Here is a 17,066-nt window from a genome sequence, read left to right as displayed (position 1 = left end):
AGTGGAACCGCGGCGGTCGCTAGTTCCAGACGGTTCGCCCGTGCGCATGCGTGTTTGACGTGCTGTGTCGCTCCGCCCGTCGCGTGCAGCGGGTAGTGTTGCCAGACGTACGAGAATTCTCGTATTTGTACGAGAATTTAGAACATGTGTACGTTGTACGAGGTAAAGTTGAATCTCGTACGCTTTTGTACGAGAATTTTGAAGATCACTATCAATGTTGGTTTTTTTTACCCGGGTTCTAGTAAGATATATTAGTTTTATTGTATCGTTTTGTCAAAACAAGTGTATAACATTTCTTTTGTAACTTAATACCATTAAGTGAAGTTCCTGCCCGACAGCGTTGACTTATTTTTTTTTTGGCTGGCAAAACAGGCGACGCCGACTAAAAGATAGTGTTTGTTTTTTATTAGCAGGTGCCAACCTCTATTTGTCTAGCACAGGAAATGACCCAGTCAGTATAATGTTAAATGCACAACCCCTAACTCACAATTTAGAGTATTTTTGTATGTTAAATTAACGAAAATAAAAAAAAAAACTGAATATTTTTTACGAAAAAAATAATGCAAAAAGAGTGAATGGCAGGACTAATTAATTGTATTGTTGTGAAAATTGTTGTTAATAATGTTTTACTTATGTAATCATAGGATTGTGAAAATTGTTTAGTTTAGATTTGTTAGGGTTGTAACTCCAATGTCAAGTATATAAAAATATTGTAGAAACACATTTAAACTTTCGCTTTTACAATACCATTGTGTACGAGATTTTTTGTGTCTCGTACGAGAATTTTCGCTCCTTGGTACGAGACATTGACATTTACAATCTGGCAACACTGGCAGCGGGTTCCATGTCGCACTACAGCCGCGGCTACAGCCTTCAGCTACAGATACAGCTACAGCGTGTACACAAGCTCCTTTCAGACCTACTTGTGCTGGAGGTTCATCGATACTAGTTGAACACTTCGCTACGCATCGGGCACGAAGGGCTTGCGGATAAGCAGAGACTGGCAATCAATGTACAGAGCATGGCCCCCACCTATTAAATATTTTATAAATAAAGCTTAGTTTGGACTAACATAATAGTAACCATAATTATACCCTGTATTTTCAGGTTAGATATTTTAAAAAGAGTATGGGTAAGAAATAACCATGCAATTATAATGTAGCACGTGACTAAAATAAAAAAAAAGGGGGGGGGGGGTTTTGTCTCCGATCCTGGGTCCAGGGACCGTATTTGAATGTGGGGGCCATGGTACAGAGGGTTCGAGTCATTAATTAATTCACTCCGATGCTTGAAAAAGTCTCATAGAAATAATAATTCACAAGTAAATGGAAATAGTGATATTTTCCTACTATTACATAAATTAAAGAAGACAACAACTGTTAAATACGAACGTCTTTAAAAGAAACCTTTATAACAGGCGACTTAAATAAACTTATAAATCATGTCCTTGCAATTCATTGACATCAATGTAAACAAGAAGAAAAAGTTGTATATACCGAACGTTCTAGAAATCGAGCAGCGTTCGATATCGATTGTCAGCAGCCCGGTTATAAGAGTAATCCGCTGCGCATTGTTTAGTTAATTTTACAGTTTAAAAAACGGTCAAAATATTTTTCATAGCAACAATTGCATATTGTGAAATGTAAACTCTTCACGGGAATTTGGCCTCAAATGTCTACATAAATCTTTTAGTCAGTTCTTAAGCCAGCCACTTAATATCAGGCATGAAAGTGAAATACCTAATATTATTCAATACATTAAAACAAAAATCGTGAATATTATTAATGTATTGACCTAGATACTGTGTGATAATATTCTCATACTACAAGTTTCGTCTTGTCTCTCAGCACTATGCATTATGTTGGTGTCAAACATTTGTAATAAAATGTGTAATGTTAAAGAATTCTATTATTAACTTAAAAAAATAGACGAACATAATTTTTTTTGCATTAAACGCAATAATTGGCATGAAGTGCTATTACGAGTACTTCAATAAATTAATGGAGGTTTCGCTTCATATTTTACTTTAAAAATATTGCCAATGTATAAACCGTATGGCATAAACCGAACCTCGCGTACACATTTAAATAATAATTTGAAAATATCGGGGATTAATTTGACGGAACGACGCCGGCATATACGTGCTGAAAGGAATGAGAAATAAATGCTAAATGCTTTTTTTATATTTTTTTATTAATTGTTAAATTAAACTTTTTTATTTTTGTTTTCATAAACTATAAGGCTTAGAAAACGGTCCATATGACTTTTATTAGACATCTCGTGATACTAGTAACTAAAAAATAAAATTTAGTGATATATCAACGGAATTAACTATGTCTATAACTGCAAGATAAACTGAATTGCAAATATATGTAAACAAAAAACTAAAGGTTAAATTAAACTCTGGCGTGTATTCGAAGATGAAGTTGCTATTGACAACTTCATTACGGTGTAGTGTTTAAGCAGCGAACAAACCAACAAATCGACGAGATCCGGGACTCAACTATGACTCACACGCAACACGCAACATGTTTCCAGTTCGGGCTATTTCGGGTGACCATGACGGGTCAATACCACGGCGCGGCGGAGCGTTCTAGACCTTCCCCGCTTCGCCCGCGCTGGTAGTTACGTAACGACCAGTCCCCAGCTGTTGGCCGCCGCGGCGTCACGCGCTGCCATGGTGACGAGGAGCTACCGACGAGCTTCGAGTACCTTCGGCACTGTTCGGGCGGCGGCGCCCGCATACACACTTTTTTTATGACCTTGCGCGAGAGTTGCGCCAGCCGCGCAACAACGAAAGAAGAGAAGAGAGAAGACAAAGAGAGAGAGGGTAGCGGTAGACTAGGACAGAGTGAAACTGTCGTCGTTCCAGACTGTTCGCCGCCAGCCCAGAGACCAAAGCGAGCGCTATATACGTGCGCTCCACCGCCGCGCAGTCAGTTTGGAATCGCCGAGCGCGCGATACGCGAGAGAGTACTGCGCTATATCTTCGCTGAGTGAAGATTGCATCTGGCATTTACTGAATACACACGTACATCAGAGAAGATGAAGGCACCAGCAATCGGCATCGACCTGGGCACCACGTACTCGTGCGTGGGCGTGTGGCAGCATGGCAAGGTGGAGATCATCGCCAACGACCAGGGCAACCGCACCACGCCCAGCTACGTGGCCTTCACCGACACCGAGAGGCTGATCGGCGACCCCGCCAAGAACCAGGTGGCCATGAACCCCAGCAACACCGTGTTCGACGCCAAGCGGCTCATCGGCCGGCGCTTCGACGACCCTAAGATCCAGGCCGACATGAAGCACTGGCCCTTCAAGGTGGTGAGCGACTGCGGCAAGCCCAAGATCCAGGTGGAGTTCAAGGGCGAGCGCAAGACGTTCGCGCCGGAGGAGATCAGCTCGATGGTGCTGACCAAGATGAAGGAGACGGCGGAGGCGTATCTGGGCTGCGCCGTGCGGGACGCCGTCATCACCGTGCCCGCCTACTTCAACGACTCGCAGCGCCAGGCCACCAAGGACGCGGGAGCCATCGCCGGCCTGAACGTGCTGAGGATCATCAACGAGCCGACGGCCGCGGCCCTCGCCTACGGCCTCGACAAGAACCTCAAGGGCGAGAGGAACGTGCTGATCTTCGACCTGGGCGGCGGCACCTTCGACGTGTCCATCCTCACCATCGACGAGGGCTCGCTGTTCGAGGTGAAGGCGACAGCGGGCGACACGCACCTGGGCGGCGAGGACTTCGACAACCGGCTGACGTCGCACCTGGCCGACGAGTTCAAGCGCAAGTTCCGCAAGGACGTGCGCTCGAACCCGCGCGCGCTGAGGCGCCTTCGCACGGCGGCCGAGCGAGCCAAGCGCACGCTGTCGTCCAGCACGGAGGCGTCCATCGAGATCGACGCGCTGCTGGACGGCGTCGACTTCTACACCAAGGTGAGCCGCGCGCGCTTCGAGGAGCTGTGCGCGGACCTGTTCCGCAGCACGCTGCAGCCGGTGGAGAAGGCGCTGAACGACGCGAAGATGAGCAAGGGCGACATCCACGACGTGGTGCTGGTGGGCGGCTCGACGCGCGTGCCCAAGATACAGAGCCTGCTGCAGAACTTCTTCTGCGGCAAGCAGCTGAACCTGTCCATCAACCCCGACGAGGCGGTGGCGTACGGCGCGGCGGTGCAGGCGGCCATCATCTCCGGCGACAGCAGCTCGCAGATCCAGGACGTGCTGCTGGTGGACGTGGCGCCGCTGTCGCTGGGCATCGAGACGGCGGGCGGCGTCATGACCAAGATCGTGGAGCGCAACACTCGCATCCCGTGCAAGCAGACGCAGACCTTCACCACGTACTCGGACAACCAGCCCGCCGTCACCGTGCAGGTGTTCGAGGGCGAGCGAGCCATGACCCGGGACAACAACCTGCTGGGCCGCTTCGACCTGACGGGCATCCCGCCGGCGCCGCGCGGCGTGCCGCAGATCGAGGTCACCTTCGACATGGACGCCAACGGCATCCTGAACGTGACCGCCAAGGAGTGCGGCAGCGGCAACTCGCGCAACATCACGATCCGCAACGACAAGGGGCGGCTGTCGAAGGAGGAGATCGAGCGCATGGTGAGCGAGGCGGAGCGCTTCAAGGCGGACGACGACAAGCAGAGGGAGCGAGTGGCCGCGCGCAACGAGCTGGAGGGCTACGTGTGGCAGGTGAAGCAGGCGGCGGAGCGGCTGGGCGAGGCCGACAGGAGGCGGGTGGAGCAGGTGTGCGAGGGGGCGGTGCAGTGGCTGGACAACAACACTCTGGCGGACACGGAGGAGGTGCGGCACAAGCTGCGCGAGGTGCAGCAGGAGTGCTCTGGGTACATGAGCAAGCTGCACCAGCAGGGCACCGCCCCCCAGCCCCAGGGCCCCACAGTCGAGGAGGTTGACTAGATCAACAGCTGTGGTCCAACAAGTCTCGCATATAAGACTGATATTCAATATGTTCCTCGCACTTAGCTAATTTATTTTTATACATTTCTGTGTTGTGATAGTTGTGATTGTGTTGTTCTTGAACGTTTTTTGACAACTGTGATTTGTGTGTCTCTTGTCAATATAATTTAAAAATAAATTTGTTTTGTTTTAAAATATTATCATTGTTTTATTATTAAATTAATATATTTAAATTTACCTTCATATTGCAATAATAAATTTAACAAGTAATTTATTAACAGTACAATGGAATAAATGGTAACATTTCCATGGAATACAGGTTCAAGTAACTTTAACTTCAAGATCATCGAAAATGTTTTACGTTTTTTCGCAATTACACATTTAACAACGAAAACGTAGATAGGGATGCAACATCGCTCTTAAAAACATCGATATCACGAACATCGATTTTCAAACGAAAAAGCATCGATGTGAAAAAACATATTTCTGACAACGATACATCAATGTTGTAACAGATGTTTTTTAATATCAGGAAAAAGATGCCAAAATGATTTAAATTGTATGTACAACAAGCTACGAAATTGTCCATAAAGTCTTGCAATTTTTCCTTTTATTTTTCAAAATTTAAAAGAAAATTCTTATGTAAACAAATTTTTTTAAGGTATTTATTTTTTCCAAATGATTTTACACATCTTAAAGTACTGGAAAAAAAATTGATACTGAAACCAACCAAATAGTTCAGTATTTACAACTTTTTTGATACCTTCTTAAAAATGTAAGTTTTTATAGTAAGTATAGACAGTTCAAAAATTGTATCTTAAAAACTAAATGTCGTATCGTAATTGTTTTTTTATATATTCAATAAATATTCATGAAATTATAGCCAAAATATTTTAAAAAACTAGGGTAATTTTAATGATGAACGATGTTGATGTTTTTGGACTTTTACGTCGATGCATCGGCGATGTATCGCTCTTCAAAATATTGATGCTAACATCAATGTTTCATGAATGATACATCAATGTTTTGAAAACATTGATGTATCGTTTGCATCCCTAAACGTAGAATATAATAAAAATGCCCTTGCAGTTAATAAAAAAGTATTAGTAAGTTTAAGAAAGATTTTCGGCTTTAATCTCCAACCCAGACACTCGTGGTACGCTGGGGCCGAGATTAAAATAAATCTAGAATATTTTACATTTTTATGTCTTCCAGTGCTCAAAATGATATGCAATTGTGGCCCCAGGTACAAAATTTTATTTATAATTCATTAATAATAACGACCCTTGCGATAAACAAAGGAAAATATGTATTAACGAGTGCCTGGTTGTCGCGGAAGTGGATAGATAGCGCGATTCGTTCTGTTTGCGTCTGTCACCATAGTAGTCAGCACCATGGGGGAATAATATTATTTCTATTTTACAATACGTTTTTATAACAAATACGCATCCCAAATACACCAAACTTATTTATAATGTTTTACAATATTTTTATAAACATTGTGCAAAAGATCCCGGGTGTAATTTGAATTATGTGTAACTGTAAAACACCATTGTTCGTACAAAAACGTATTTGAAAATTCAACATTACTATTAAATAACTGTACCGATTGTGCTGAAAATCGATGGACAATTGTTAAATTACATAATATTAATAATTCAAACGACGAAAACATGATTGAAAAGTCAAATCGATGGTTGTTCCAATCTAGTGGAAGAGAGATAGATGCAGCACAAGCGTACAATGAGCGTAACGGGACACATCGTAGTGGGACAATGTGCGTTATGGGACAATTTTCGTGCGTGCAGCCGGCGTTCATCGATTTATTAGACGTTGTCACGTCAAAAAAAAAACAGTTTTTACAAGTGCTAAGATACTGTAAAAATTGTGTGTATATTTTCATTTGCCGCCATGAACATTCTAGTTATATATTTTGGCAAATAGTACATAATAATTAATACTATTTTTATTTGTTTGTATAGTTACATTTTCTTTAATGAATTACGTTGTTTACAGAAAGAATTTTTACTAACGAAAATGTTGGACTTACATTTTGTTTTTTATTAATTTATCTTTTACGTGTGCTTCCTGTCATAACATGTATGGGATTGTTATTACAGAAAAGATTGATTAAGTGAGCTTGATCTGTCTCACTATAACTATGATGATACATATCTAGTTTTGGATTTATATTTTGCAGGTAGTTATTTTAATTAATTAAAAATTTGTGCCGAATTTGCAGAAAACATTTTTGTGTCTTAGCAAAACTGTAAAACAAAGTAAAAATAATCACGTTCTTTTACAAAAACGTGTTTGATATCTAGTTCTTAAAGATCGTTGGAGACGACATGATTTGCTTGGTAAATACGTCTATATAGCAATTTTCTTGAATAAAATGGTTTATATACACTGTTACAAGCAGCTTAAATGTTTCTCTGTCATTCTGTTGTCTAAAGCATTGTTGCAGTTAATCAGTTTTCTGCGCAGGAAATAAATAAGATTAGACTACATTAAAAATTATCTCTCTTTCTTCTTCATCGCTCTTTCTTGTGGTCAAGCTTTTTATTACGAAGTTTTTTTTCTAATGCTTTTCCAAAAAATGCAGGACAAAAATTTTCAATTAAATTAATTATTTTTTAAAAGTAGCAAATCCAAGGCAGTTTAGATTGCACACTAACATCCTTAGTATTTTTTTAATATCTATTTCTTTATATGTATTCATATTTGCTGTAACACATTATCAAAGGTCACATAATTTTATGGTATTAATTTACTTTGCCTTTTTTTGCTTAGGCACCTGCTCAATTCTTACATACTGAACGAGATTTAGTGAAAATTTGCCGCGAGTTCGTGAGTGAAAAGTGATTAAGTATACTTACTTGTGGAACTGCTGAACTCAAAGTATCACATGTATGTTGTATCTCTTTTTCTTGTGACCACGATCCTTTTCGGTATAAAGGAGTACTATTTAACTTTTATAATCAAATGTCATTTAGGATTAGAGAATGTATGTATTTTTAGTGTTGTTCATTTGAATTTCATTCAGTGGTGATTTGATGGCCGATATATAAAGTGACTGCCCTGCGCGGTGCTGTGATTCAGCTAGAATTTGCAGTGGAATAATGAATGCGGGGTTACGGACTCCTTGTCATGTAAGTTATGGCGTGCCCTCAGTTCCTGGAAATTTGGCAGGTAGTACTCTTGGGTGAGAGAGTGTTTGTGGGGGGAAGAGGGAAGGCATTAGGGACAGTACAGTCGCGCCTAGAACATTGTAGCCGTGCATATAGCAGACTTGCTGGCAGGTAATATGGCCTTAAAACTAATCAGCATATTCTGTTTCGTGTAGAAATATTGTATGGTTTTGCACGAATAAATCAACAGGCTTTAGTAACTTTAATCTCTTCAGTGTCTATTCAATTTTTAAAAAACAATTTAAATGTTTTTTCTTTTCTTTCAGCTGCTTGATAAATGGAATCAGAGGTGAAATTCCAAATGTAATGAGTTTCCAGAAGAATTTTGAGGAAGGATCATTGCTTACAGTGGTAAGTCATTTTTGTTTTACTTTAGTGACAGGGAACCTATAATTATTTGTAAAAAAATAAAATAATCTGCTTGAACCAAATTTTTGCGATGTGTAAAATGTTATAAAGTTCAACTTATGGTGGTAATTATAATACTGTTTTATCGCATGATCGTCGCACGCGCATATTCGTAGCACTGTTATTATAGGATATCACAATTTTGGAGAAAAAAAATTCTCACATAAACGTTGCATGATGGTTTTAGATTCTGAGCGCTTTTTATAGGTAGTTTTCCCGTATAAAACAATGTATTTTAAAGTTGAAATCTAATATTAATTCTAATGTTAGCGCTGACTTATTTAGTTAACAGAAATACAAAGCTGTCTGATGTGTAATTTTCATTTCAAGGTGTTTTCAAACGTTATAACTTTTATCTTTTCGTCCTTGTCGCTGCTGTGTACCGCTTGTAAAATTTAGCCAGCGCTAGTTGGCATCATTCATGTTTGGTTATGTTGATTCCCGTATAGAGCACGCGCACGTAGGTAGTCGAATATCGATAGACAGCTCATCGGTTGCATGCAATGCGCGCGCTCTGTTTGGTGCCGAGTTAACTACATTTGATAGCCCACGCTTTCTCGTAATGTGTACTATGATAGTTATGTGCTCCGACTCATGTTCGCGTCACAGTTTTGGTTTTTCTTATTTAAAATTGAACAAAATGTTTTTGTTGCATGACTTATTAATTAAAATTTTTTGGCGTGCTTTTGTATACTCTACTTTTTAAATGAACGTACTTCCCTTGAGTAGGTTTTGTTTTTATGAATAATTTTACCTAACAAAAAATTATTTTTTTCACCTAATCGTCGCACCCCTACTTTTCAAATTTGATTTTAGGTTAAAATGTGTGACAATAATGCAATAAAACACTGTAAAAATCATCATACAAGTAACGGTTCCAAAAAAGTAAGTAAAACTGCTTATTATCATGGTTTTTATGTGCTAAAATAAACAACTGTGGTGCAGATATTTGGAGTAAAAGACATGATAAATTGCTCTCAAACTGGAGCTCTTAAGTTCAAGAATAGTTAAGAAAAATAAAAAGGTTAAAGAGAAATTTTTCAACATCAGTATGATAGAAATAACATAAAAATAACATAGTATAATGACTGTTACAAGCTGTGCTAAAATGTTTTGGATACCTTGGGAAAGAGGCAAATAAGAGTAATAACAGCAGTTAGTCATTGTGCAGCAGTTTGATGCATAATAAAGAAAGAATAATACAGTAGAAAACCGATACAACGTAACTCACTATTACGTTTTTTTTAATTGCCGCTGAAAATTGTATATTTTTAATGCATAATTGTTTCAGTTTAAAGCAGTGGCGAATATAGGTTATAATTTTGGGGGGGGGCCCAATATGACCGAGCTTACCAACATTTATGCTTGCTTTTTTTTTAATCAACATCATTTAATGATTATGTAAGTTTACAAAGGGTTTTGAGGAAAGTTTTAGGACTAAACAATATATGTATTATTTATATTTATTTATGTTTTGGTTTCCGGTTATTTTTATAACAGAACTGCATTGATTTTTTATTATATAATAACACATTGTTTTGAAAAACGTGCGTATTTAACATTTAATTGTATTCACGTTTATATTAATTTCCATTTTCCCTTTACTTTTTTCTTTTTTACTTAATGTGTTACCTTTTTTTAGTAAAGATTTTTTTCCCTTTTGTCCCAACAACCCAACAAAAGTAAATTTTGTACAATGGAAAAGAATGTTGGTTTATTATTTTTGAGCTATAAAAAGGGTGTAATTATGTAAATACATTTTAAAAATTCACTTTTTATGTAACATTTACAAAACGAAGTCCAGATTTCTTGGTTTACTAGCAAATTTATCAAGTACTTCTTCATCGCTTATTTTAATGTCTCTATGGATCGAAAGTAATGCTAATCCATTAAGCCTAGTTTCTGATGTGGTATTTCTTATGTAAGTCTTCAATCTTCTTAAGCTTGAGAAGCTTCTTTCTACGGTTGCGACAGAAACAGGCAGAACTGCTAGCAGTTTCAAGAGATTATAAATGTTAGGGAAGAAAGTCTTGTCACACTTTTCTAGAGAACTAATGGCTGTTTTAGGAAGATTTTCTGATATTTCCTGACTCCACTTTTCTTTCCACAACATAAACTCACTTTGCACGACCTCTCTATGTGACAAATCATCTTCGTAGAAATTGAAAGCAGCTTCCAATGAACATAAATCTGTTTTGATACAAAATTCTGGAAGGATTTGTTGTAAGGATGCAACTGTATCCTTGTGAGATTCAAAGCGTTCTTTCAGTGAATTACAAAAATCATCAAGGTAAGGTACATAAACAGCTCGTCGGTAGTATTCTTCTTCTGTGCTGTAAGGGACGTTGTTGCGGGCTGTTTGAAGGCGACAAACTCTAGGAATCTCTTCTTTAATGTCGAGTTTTGTAGCAAATTCCTTTACTTGAGCATACAGGGATTTGAAGTTGTCATTGGCATTTTCCCTTTGTTTAGATAGCAGATCTAAGACACTTGTAACATTTGCAATGGCTTGAGAAAGATCTATGTTTTTTCTTTGAAGGTTCACAGATAAGTTATGTGTAGTTGACAGCATCTGGCTCAAAAAAAAAAATATTAACAAGAAATTGAAATTGACTGATAGAACTACTAAGAGCATGTGCCTTAGGTGCTGAGTCACTTGATTCTTCTTCTATTTTCAAAAGAGAGAGAAGAATTGGTTCTAAAATCTCTTTAAATAAAATCACTGAGTCGTGCCTTTCCACCCATCGTGTTTCACATAATGAGATAATTTTCTTTTTTTTCTGTTCAGGACAACAGTCAGATATCGTTGATTTCAATATTTCAGTTCTTTTGGCTGACATATGGAAGAATCCGCAGACTTCTTTGATAACGCCCATACAATTTCTTATAGAAGGAATTTCACTTGCATCTGACAAACACAAATTTAGACTATGTGAAGAACAATGTGTGTACAAAGCTAGTGGTAGTTTTCCTTTGATAGCAGCTTGTACCCCTCTGAATTGCCCTCTCATCGTGGCAGCGCCATCGTATCCTTGACCTCTCATTTTCGTTAAGTCAAGCCCTAAATTTGACAAGGTCTCTAACACTGTGTTAGCTAAGCCTGCCCCAGTAACGTCATAAACGGGGACAAAAGTTAGGAAATCTTCTCTAATATTGTATGACTGGTCTTCAACATACCGTACACAAAGAGAAAACTGTTCTATTTGGCCAATGTCAGTTGTTTCATCTGCTAAAACGGAATAAAAAATAGAATTCCTGACATTTTTCACAATTTGGGATTGGATTAAATGACCAAACGTGTTAATGAGCTCGTTTTGAATAAAAGAACTAGTGTACATGCTCCTCCCTCCACTGTTCATTAACTGGTCTTTTAGGTCATTATCACCACTGTTTGCTCTGTATCTCAGCAGTGATCGAAAATTACCGTCATTATTTTCTGGCTCTTCTAGGCTTATACGTCCACTGTCACGATGACCTCTTAGTGCGATTTGCTGTCTTCCACAAAATCTTATTGTTTGTATGATAGGGATCAGTCTTTCCCTGTTTTTTTCAATATTCAATCTCCTTTGAGCATTGACTTGATTTATAACACACTCAGTTTTTTTTGTAACAATTGATTTTGTGTTTTCAGCAATCAAAACTGATGTTTTATGGTACGTGCAATTTTCATGTTTACGAAAAATTTCCTTGGCTTTTTTCAAATTACTAAAAGCCCTTGTTATTAATGCTCCTGTTTCTTGGTGATCTCCTTTTCCTACACTTTTGGAGTGTGAAAATATTACGCAATATTTACAAAAAGACCCTGATTTTTCTTCAGAGAAAGCTAACCACTCAAATTCTTCTAGCCATTTCATTTGAAAAGATCTAGTATGATTTGAACTAGAAGAACCACTAGAAGTAGAAGGAAATTTGTATACAGGATGAGGTTTCCAAATATTTTCTACAAGCGTAATTTTTTCTTCATTCGTTAACGAACGAACGGAATTGCTTTGACAATAGTTTCCAATATCATATATATTTTTTCTTACTTGCTTGAAGTCTTCCGCAGCTGGTGCTGGATCAACGGCACTAGTACTTGCGACACCAGAAGAAACATTGTTACTGGCACAGTCAACGTCAGCACTGTCACTAACAGGTCTATTTACACTCTGTTTTTTCGTAAAAAAGTTTTGAATAGAAGCTTGTCTCTTCATTATTAATGCAGATTACTTAAATAAAAATTAAATATTCCAGTACAGGAACATTCAGATGATCGCAGATACATTCACCAACTCAATAACAATAAACACAGCTACAGATACAGATAAACCAACTTGACAGACAAGCAGATAAAGCATTATAACACACGTGCCAACAACATAAGAATGAACTATGGAAAAGGGAGGGCACAGAACGGAGAGTCCAATGTAAACAATTGAGGACAAGTTTCAGCGCTCCAAGCGGAAGCGCAGTGAAGTAACGCTTAGACAGCCCGCGTAAGAAAGGCACAAGTGAATGCTAATGTTTTCATTGGTTTATTTTTGCTGCACCTACTCACAAACATTCGTTAACGCACAACATTTATTTTGTATGGTATTTAATACTCTAAATTATGTTCCTATAAGAGGAGTAAAATAAATCTGACATTGCGTTTAGAAATGTGGCGACGGTACATAGCTTCTACAAAGTAAGTGGGCGCGCGATACTAGTCCGGCTGGCTGGCGCGACGGCGGCAGGCGGCATCATGACATGGCTTACCTCTCCATCCCCTGGATAATATTCTCCCCTTGCCACCCCTCGTAAAACCTAAGCATACGTAAATTCGGGGTTCAATGTAACTTTAATTATTGGATTTGGAATCCTAAATGGTAAGAGTATCACCTGTCTAACAAAGTTCCACTTTGCCTGAAAAAACTTATGCACAACCACAAAACCACTAAACATTATAAGGGTCTAAAAAAATATGTAATTCTAATAGTTTCATTTTCTTAAAAAATATTTGTGTAGTGCTTAATTAATGTTATCCTGCACTATAAACTTTAGTTATCAGCCTTACATGCAAGGTCTATTAATTTTTATTTTTTTCTTCTGATTTCGGGGGGGGCCCGGGCCCCCTGGGCCCCTCCCTATATACGCCCTTGGTTTAAAGTATCATAATTTTCACTATAATGTATAAATTCCACTAGTGTGGCATTGCTACTCCATAATTTACTTCAACTGGTAAATAAATTTCCAACTAAATGATTAATGTTATAAAACAAACAAACATAAATCAATCATACCACCACAACGTAATTTCTAACCTCTAAAAACTCAAAGCAAACAAACGTTTGTGCGTACTACCATAGATTAACGTACTTAATATGCGACATAAACAACACCATTTGATACAGCGAAACATTGATGTTCGAGAATAAAGTGTATTAATTCAGAGGAGTGTCACGCTAATGAATTGTTTGAAGTCCGTGCCATGATTGTTATTGTTTTGAGTTTATTTTCACGTTAGGTTTTTTTTAGACACCTCATTGTATTTGTGCTACAAAAATGAGTGATCCTGGAGATATAAAGAAACAAAAACAATTTACACTTAAGGAATTCATGCTTAGTCATTGGAAATGCTCAGAGAACTGGACCAATGGAAAAAGCAGGTTGCAGTTGCGAAGACATATGACATGGCGGCAACAACATTAAGTACAATTGTTAAAGACTGGACAAAAATTGAAAAAAAAATGTATGAAGAATCTTTGTTTGGTTGTGACTGCAAAAGGCTTAGTTCCAGAGATCACCAAGGTCTGGAAGATGCTTTGAACAAATGGTTGAAAGAAGTATGATCAAAACATTTTCCAGTAACTGGCCCATAGTTACAAGCTAAAGCAAAACAGATTGCATTGCTTTTGGACATCAAAGACTTCCAAGCCAGTTCAAGGTTGTTGCATTGCTTTCACAAGAGTCTAGCGGCAGCAACGCTACTTCCTGCAACTGGCTGCAAATGCCGAGCCTTTCCGAAGTTGGCCGATCGGGAGCGCCTGCCCCCTGGATGTTTTTTATTATTACACGCACGTTTTTTCTCTCCAGTATAAAAAAGCCACATAGACTATTTAGTGGATGGTTTGATATATTAGGTAAGTATAGCTACATTAAAATTACTGTAAAATCATTCTATGGTTGCTTAGCAAATAACTTTTTAATATGTAGCTATCCAATGCTAGGAAACCGTTTACATGATTTCACAGTATCTTTAATGTAGCTATCCTAACCAAATCAACCGTCCACAATGTTTTAAAGTATTTATAATGTATGTAACCTAACCTAATTGACCATTAGTGTTCATGTCCTTACCTGAAAATTACAAGTTGCGTAAAATTGCAAGGGAATATGGGGGTCCCGAGAATATTTGTGGAAGACAAAGACTTCCTAGATTTTATATGGTATGAAAAATATACAAATCCACTAAGTACATTTCTTCAATTAGGTATTTTCCTCTAAAAATAATTACAAATAAATACAGTTGCCTTGTTTAATGTCTTTCCTTTTAACAACACCTCCATATTTATTTACAATGAACAAAAAAAAAGCCCCGAAGATGCACGATCGGACGTTTTGCTCTCTCGTCAATGAAAAGGCTTCCCGTTGCGGGATCGCGTCGCCGGCCCCGGAACGAGCGTGAGTGGTGCAGCATTTGCAGCCAGTTGCAGGAAGTAGCGGTGCTGCCGCTAAACTCTTGTCCGCTTTCGGGAACAATATGGTATATCATGGGAGGTAGTGTGTGGGGAGGATAAAGATGCAGACACAGTGGCAGCAAACCAGTGAAAAGAAGAAAAGATGAGTATTTTTAAGTCGTACTCATTAGACAATATTTTCAATGCTGATGAAACTGCCTTTTTTACAAGCTTCTGCCTAACGGGAAAATGGCATATAAAGGTAAAAAATGCACTGGAGAAAAAAAACAAAGGAAAGGTTGTCTGTGTTTTGTTGCAATGCTACAGGAACAGAAAGATTGAGGCCATTAATCATTTGTAAACACAAGACTCCCAGCTGCTTCAAGGGAGTTTCTTGTCTTCCTGCGGATTATGCTAATAACACCTGTGCATGGATGACGAGTGAACTCTTCTCAAATTGGCTGGTGAAAACTGATAAGGATATGAAAAAAGAAGGAAGAAAAATGTTTTTGTTAATAGACAACTGTGCAGCACTCAGTGTTGATGTTCAACTGGAAAACCTCAAACTGATGTTTCTGCCACCAAACTGCACATCTCAACCCCTTGCAACACATTGCAACCCCTTGATCAAGGCATTATTCAGAATGCCAAGAAAAATTTTCGAAAACGCCTTGTTGAAAGGTTGCTCATCAACATTAGGTTGAAAGTGCCCACCTACATCAATGTCCGTCAGGCAGTTGAGATGATCACAGGTGGATGGTAGAATTTTCAACAAGAAACTATTGCCAACTGCTGGAGAAAGTCTGGCAGTGTAAACTGTAATGCTGATGAGTTTACTGCAACTTCATCAGACCAGAATGCAAGCCACACTACTGCACAAACATGTGAAAGCAATGACATTGACCCTGAAGTATGGCAAGAAGTGTCAGACTTCATGCGGTTTGATGCTGTTTCATTCACAGACTATGTCTCTGTGGATAATAAAATAGAAACAACACCAGTGTTGACTGATAGCGACTTCATTAGTGAAGTCATTCAATCACAGTCAAAAGCTGAATCAGATGATGATTCTGACTGAGGAGCCGCCTGTGACAGCTACGAAAGCTATTCTGAGCTTAGAAAAACTGAACAAATTCATCTCTAAAACACGAAAAGGTTCCAGAAGAGATCAGGAAATCTTTCTATGACATAGAACATTATTTTAACAGAGCGTCATTCAAACTCAAAAAGTCAAAAACAAACTGAAATAACAGATAAAAAAAAAAACAAGTTATGCAGAAACACCAATATTTAAACTGGTGTCAGATTTTCGCCACATGATACTTGGATAAGAGAGACATAGTATTTATCTAGTACTTATTGTTGTGTTACTAGTATTTGTTCATTTTTTTGTTATTTTAGTTTGTTTGCAATGTTGCTGTTTTATGTTCTTTTTTCCTTGTTTGTGCCTACTACAAAGGTTTTCACAACCGTCCATAGGCATGTAAAAATCTTTAATAAATAAAATGATACTGTTGTAAAAAAATAATTTTAAGGAAAAGTTTACATATTATATGCTGAATCTTAATGAATAACAGCATTCTTTAAAATATAACCAATAACACAAGAAATAATCTATTATTAAAACTAAATTGATCTAGAAATAAAGCCATAGAATGTTGTTTCTATCCATCCTGTGTTGCCTGTGACAGGCTTGGTCGAGTGGGCGCGTGCAGCAGTTCCCGTTCCTGTACGTGAACTACCCTGCCAACACCTCGGGCCACTACCAGATGCCCGGCGCGGCCTCGCCGTGTGACTGACACGGCTGCCACAGACGTCCGTGCACACTGTGAAACTGGAATGTCACATAACCTGTAATACCTGTTGCCGACTGCGCCAACTTCAGCATTTTAATACATACATATCTCTCTTCTCA

General features: G+C 38.7%; 2 protein-coding genes across 12 annotated transcripts in view; both read left to right on the top strand.

The window, feature by feature from the left end:
* LOC134533730 (aladin-like) overlaps nt 1-17,066 on the top strand; it is a 92,103-nt gene extending 75,037 nt beyond the window's left edge. For all 11 annotated transcript variants that reach the window (XM_063371334.1, XM_063371326.1, XM_063371331.1 and 8 more), the window contains exons 10-11: nt 8,372-8,456; nt 16,843-17,066. In XM_063371334.1, coding sequence (XP_063227404.1) covers nt 8,372-8,456; nt 16,843-16,950 — 193 coding nt within the window. In that variant the 3' untranslated portion in view covers nt 16,951-17,066. The remainder of the gene's footprint in view (nt 1-8,371; nt 8,457-16,842) is intronic.
* LOC134533727 (heat shock protein 70 A1-like) lies at nt 2,644-5,114 on the top strand. Its single transcript, XM_063371318.1, has one exon. The coding sequence runs from the start codon at nt 3,046-3,048 to the stop codon at nt 4,912-4,914; it is 1,869 nt and encodes a 622-aa protein (XP_063227388.1). The 5' UTR covers nt 2,644-3,045; the 3' UTR covers nt 4,915-5,114.

The sequence above is a fragment of the Bacillus rossius genome, chromosome 7 (assembly GCF_032445375.1).
Source record: "Bacillus rossius redtenbacheri isolate Brsri chromosome 7, Brsri_v3, whole genome shotgun sequence".
Classification (NCBI taxonomy): domain Eukaryota; kingdom Metazoa; phylum Arthropoda; class Insecta; order Phasmatodea; family Bacillidae; genus Bacillus; species Bacillus rossius.
The sequence above is the reverse complement of the archived record's forward strand: the minus strand, read 5'-3'. Positions and strand labels throughout refer to the sequence as shown.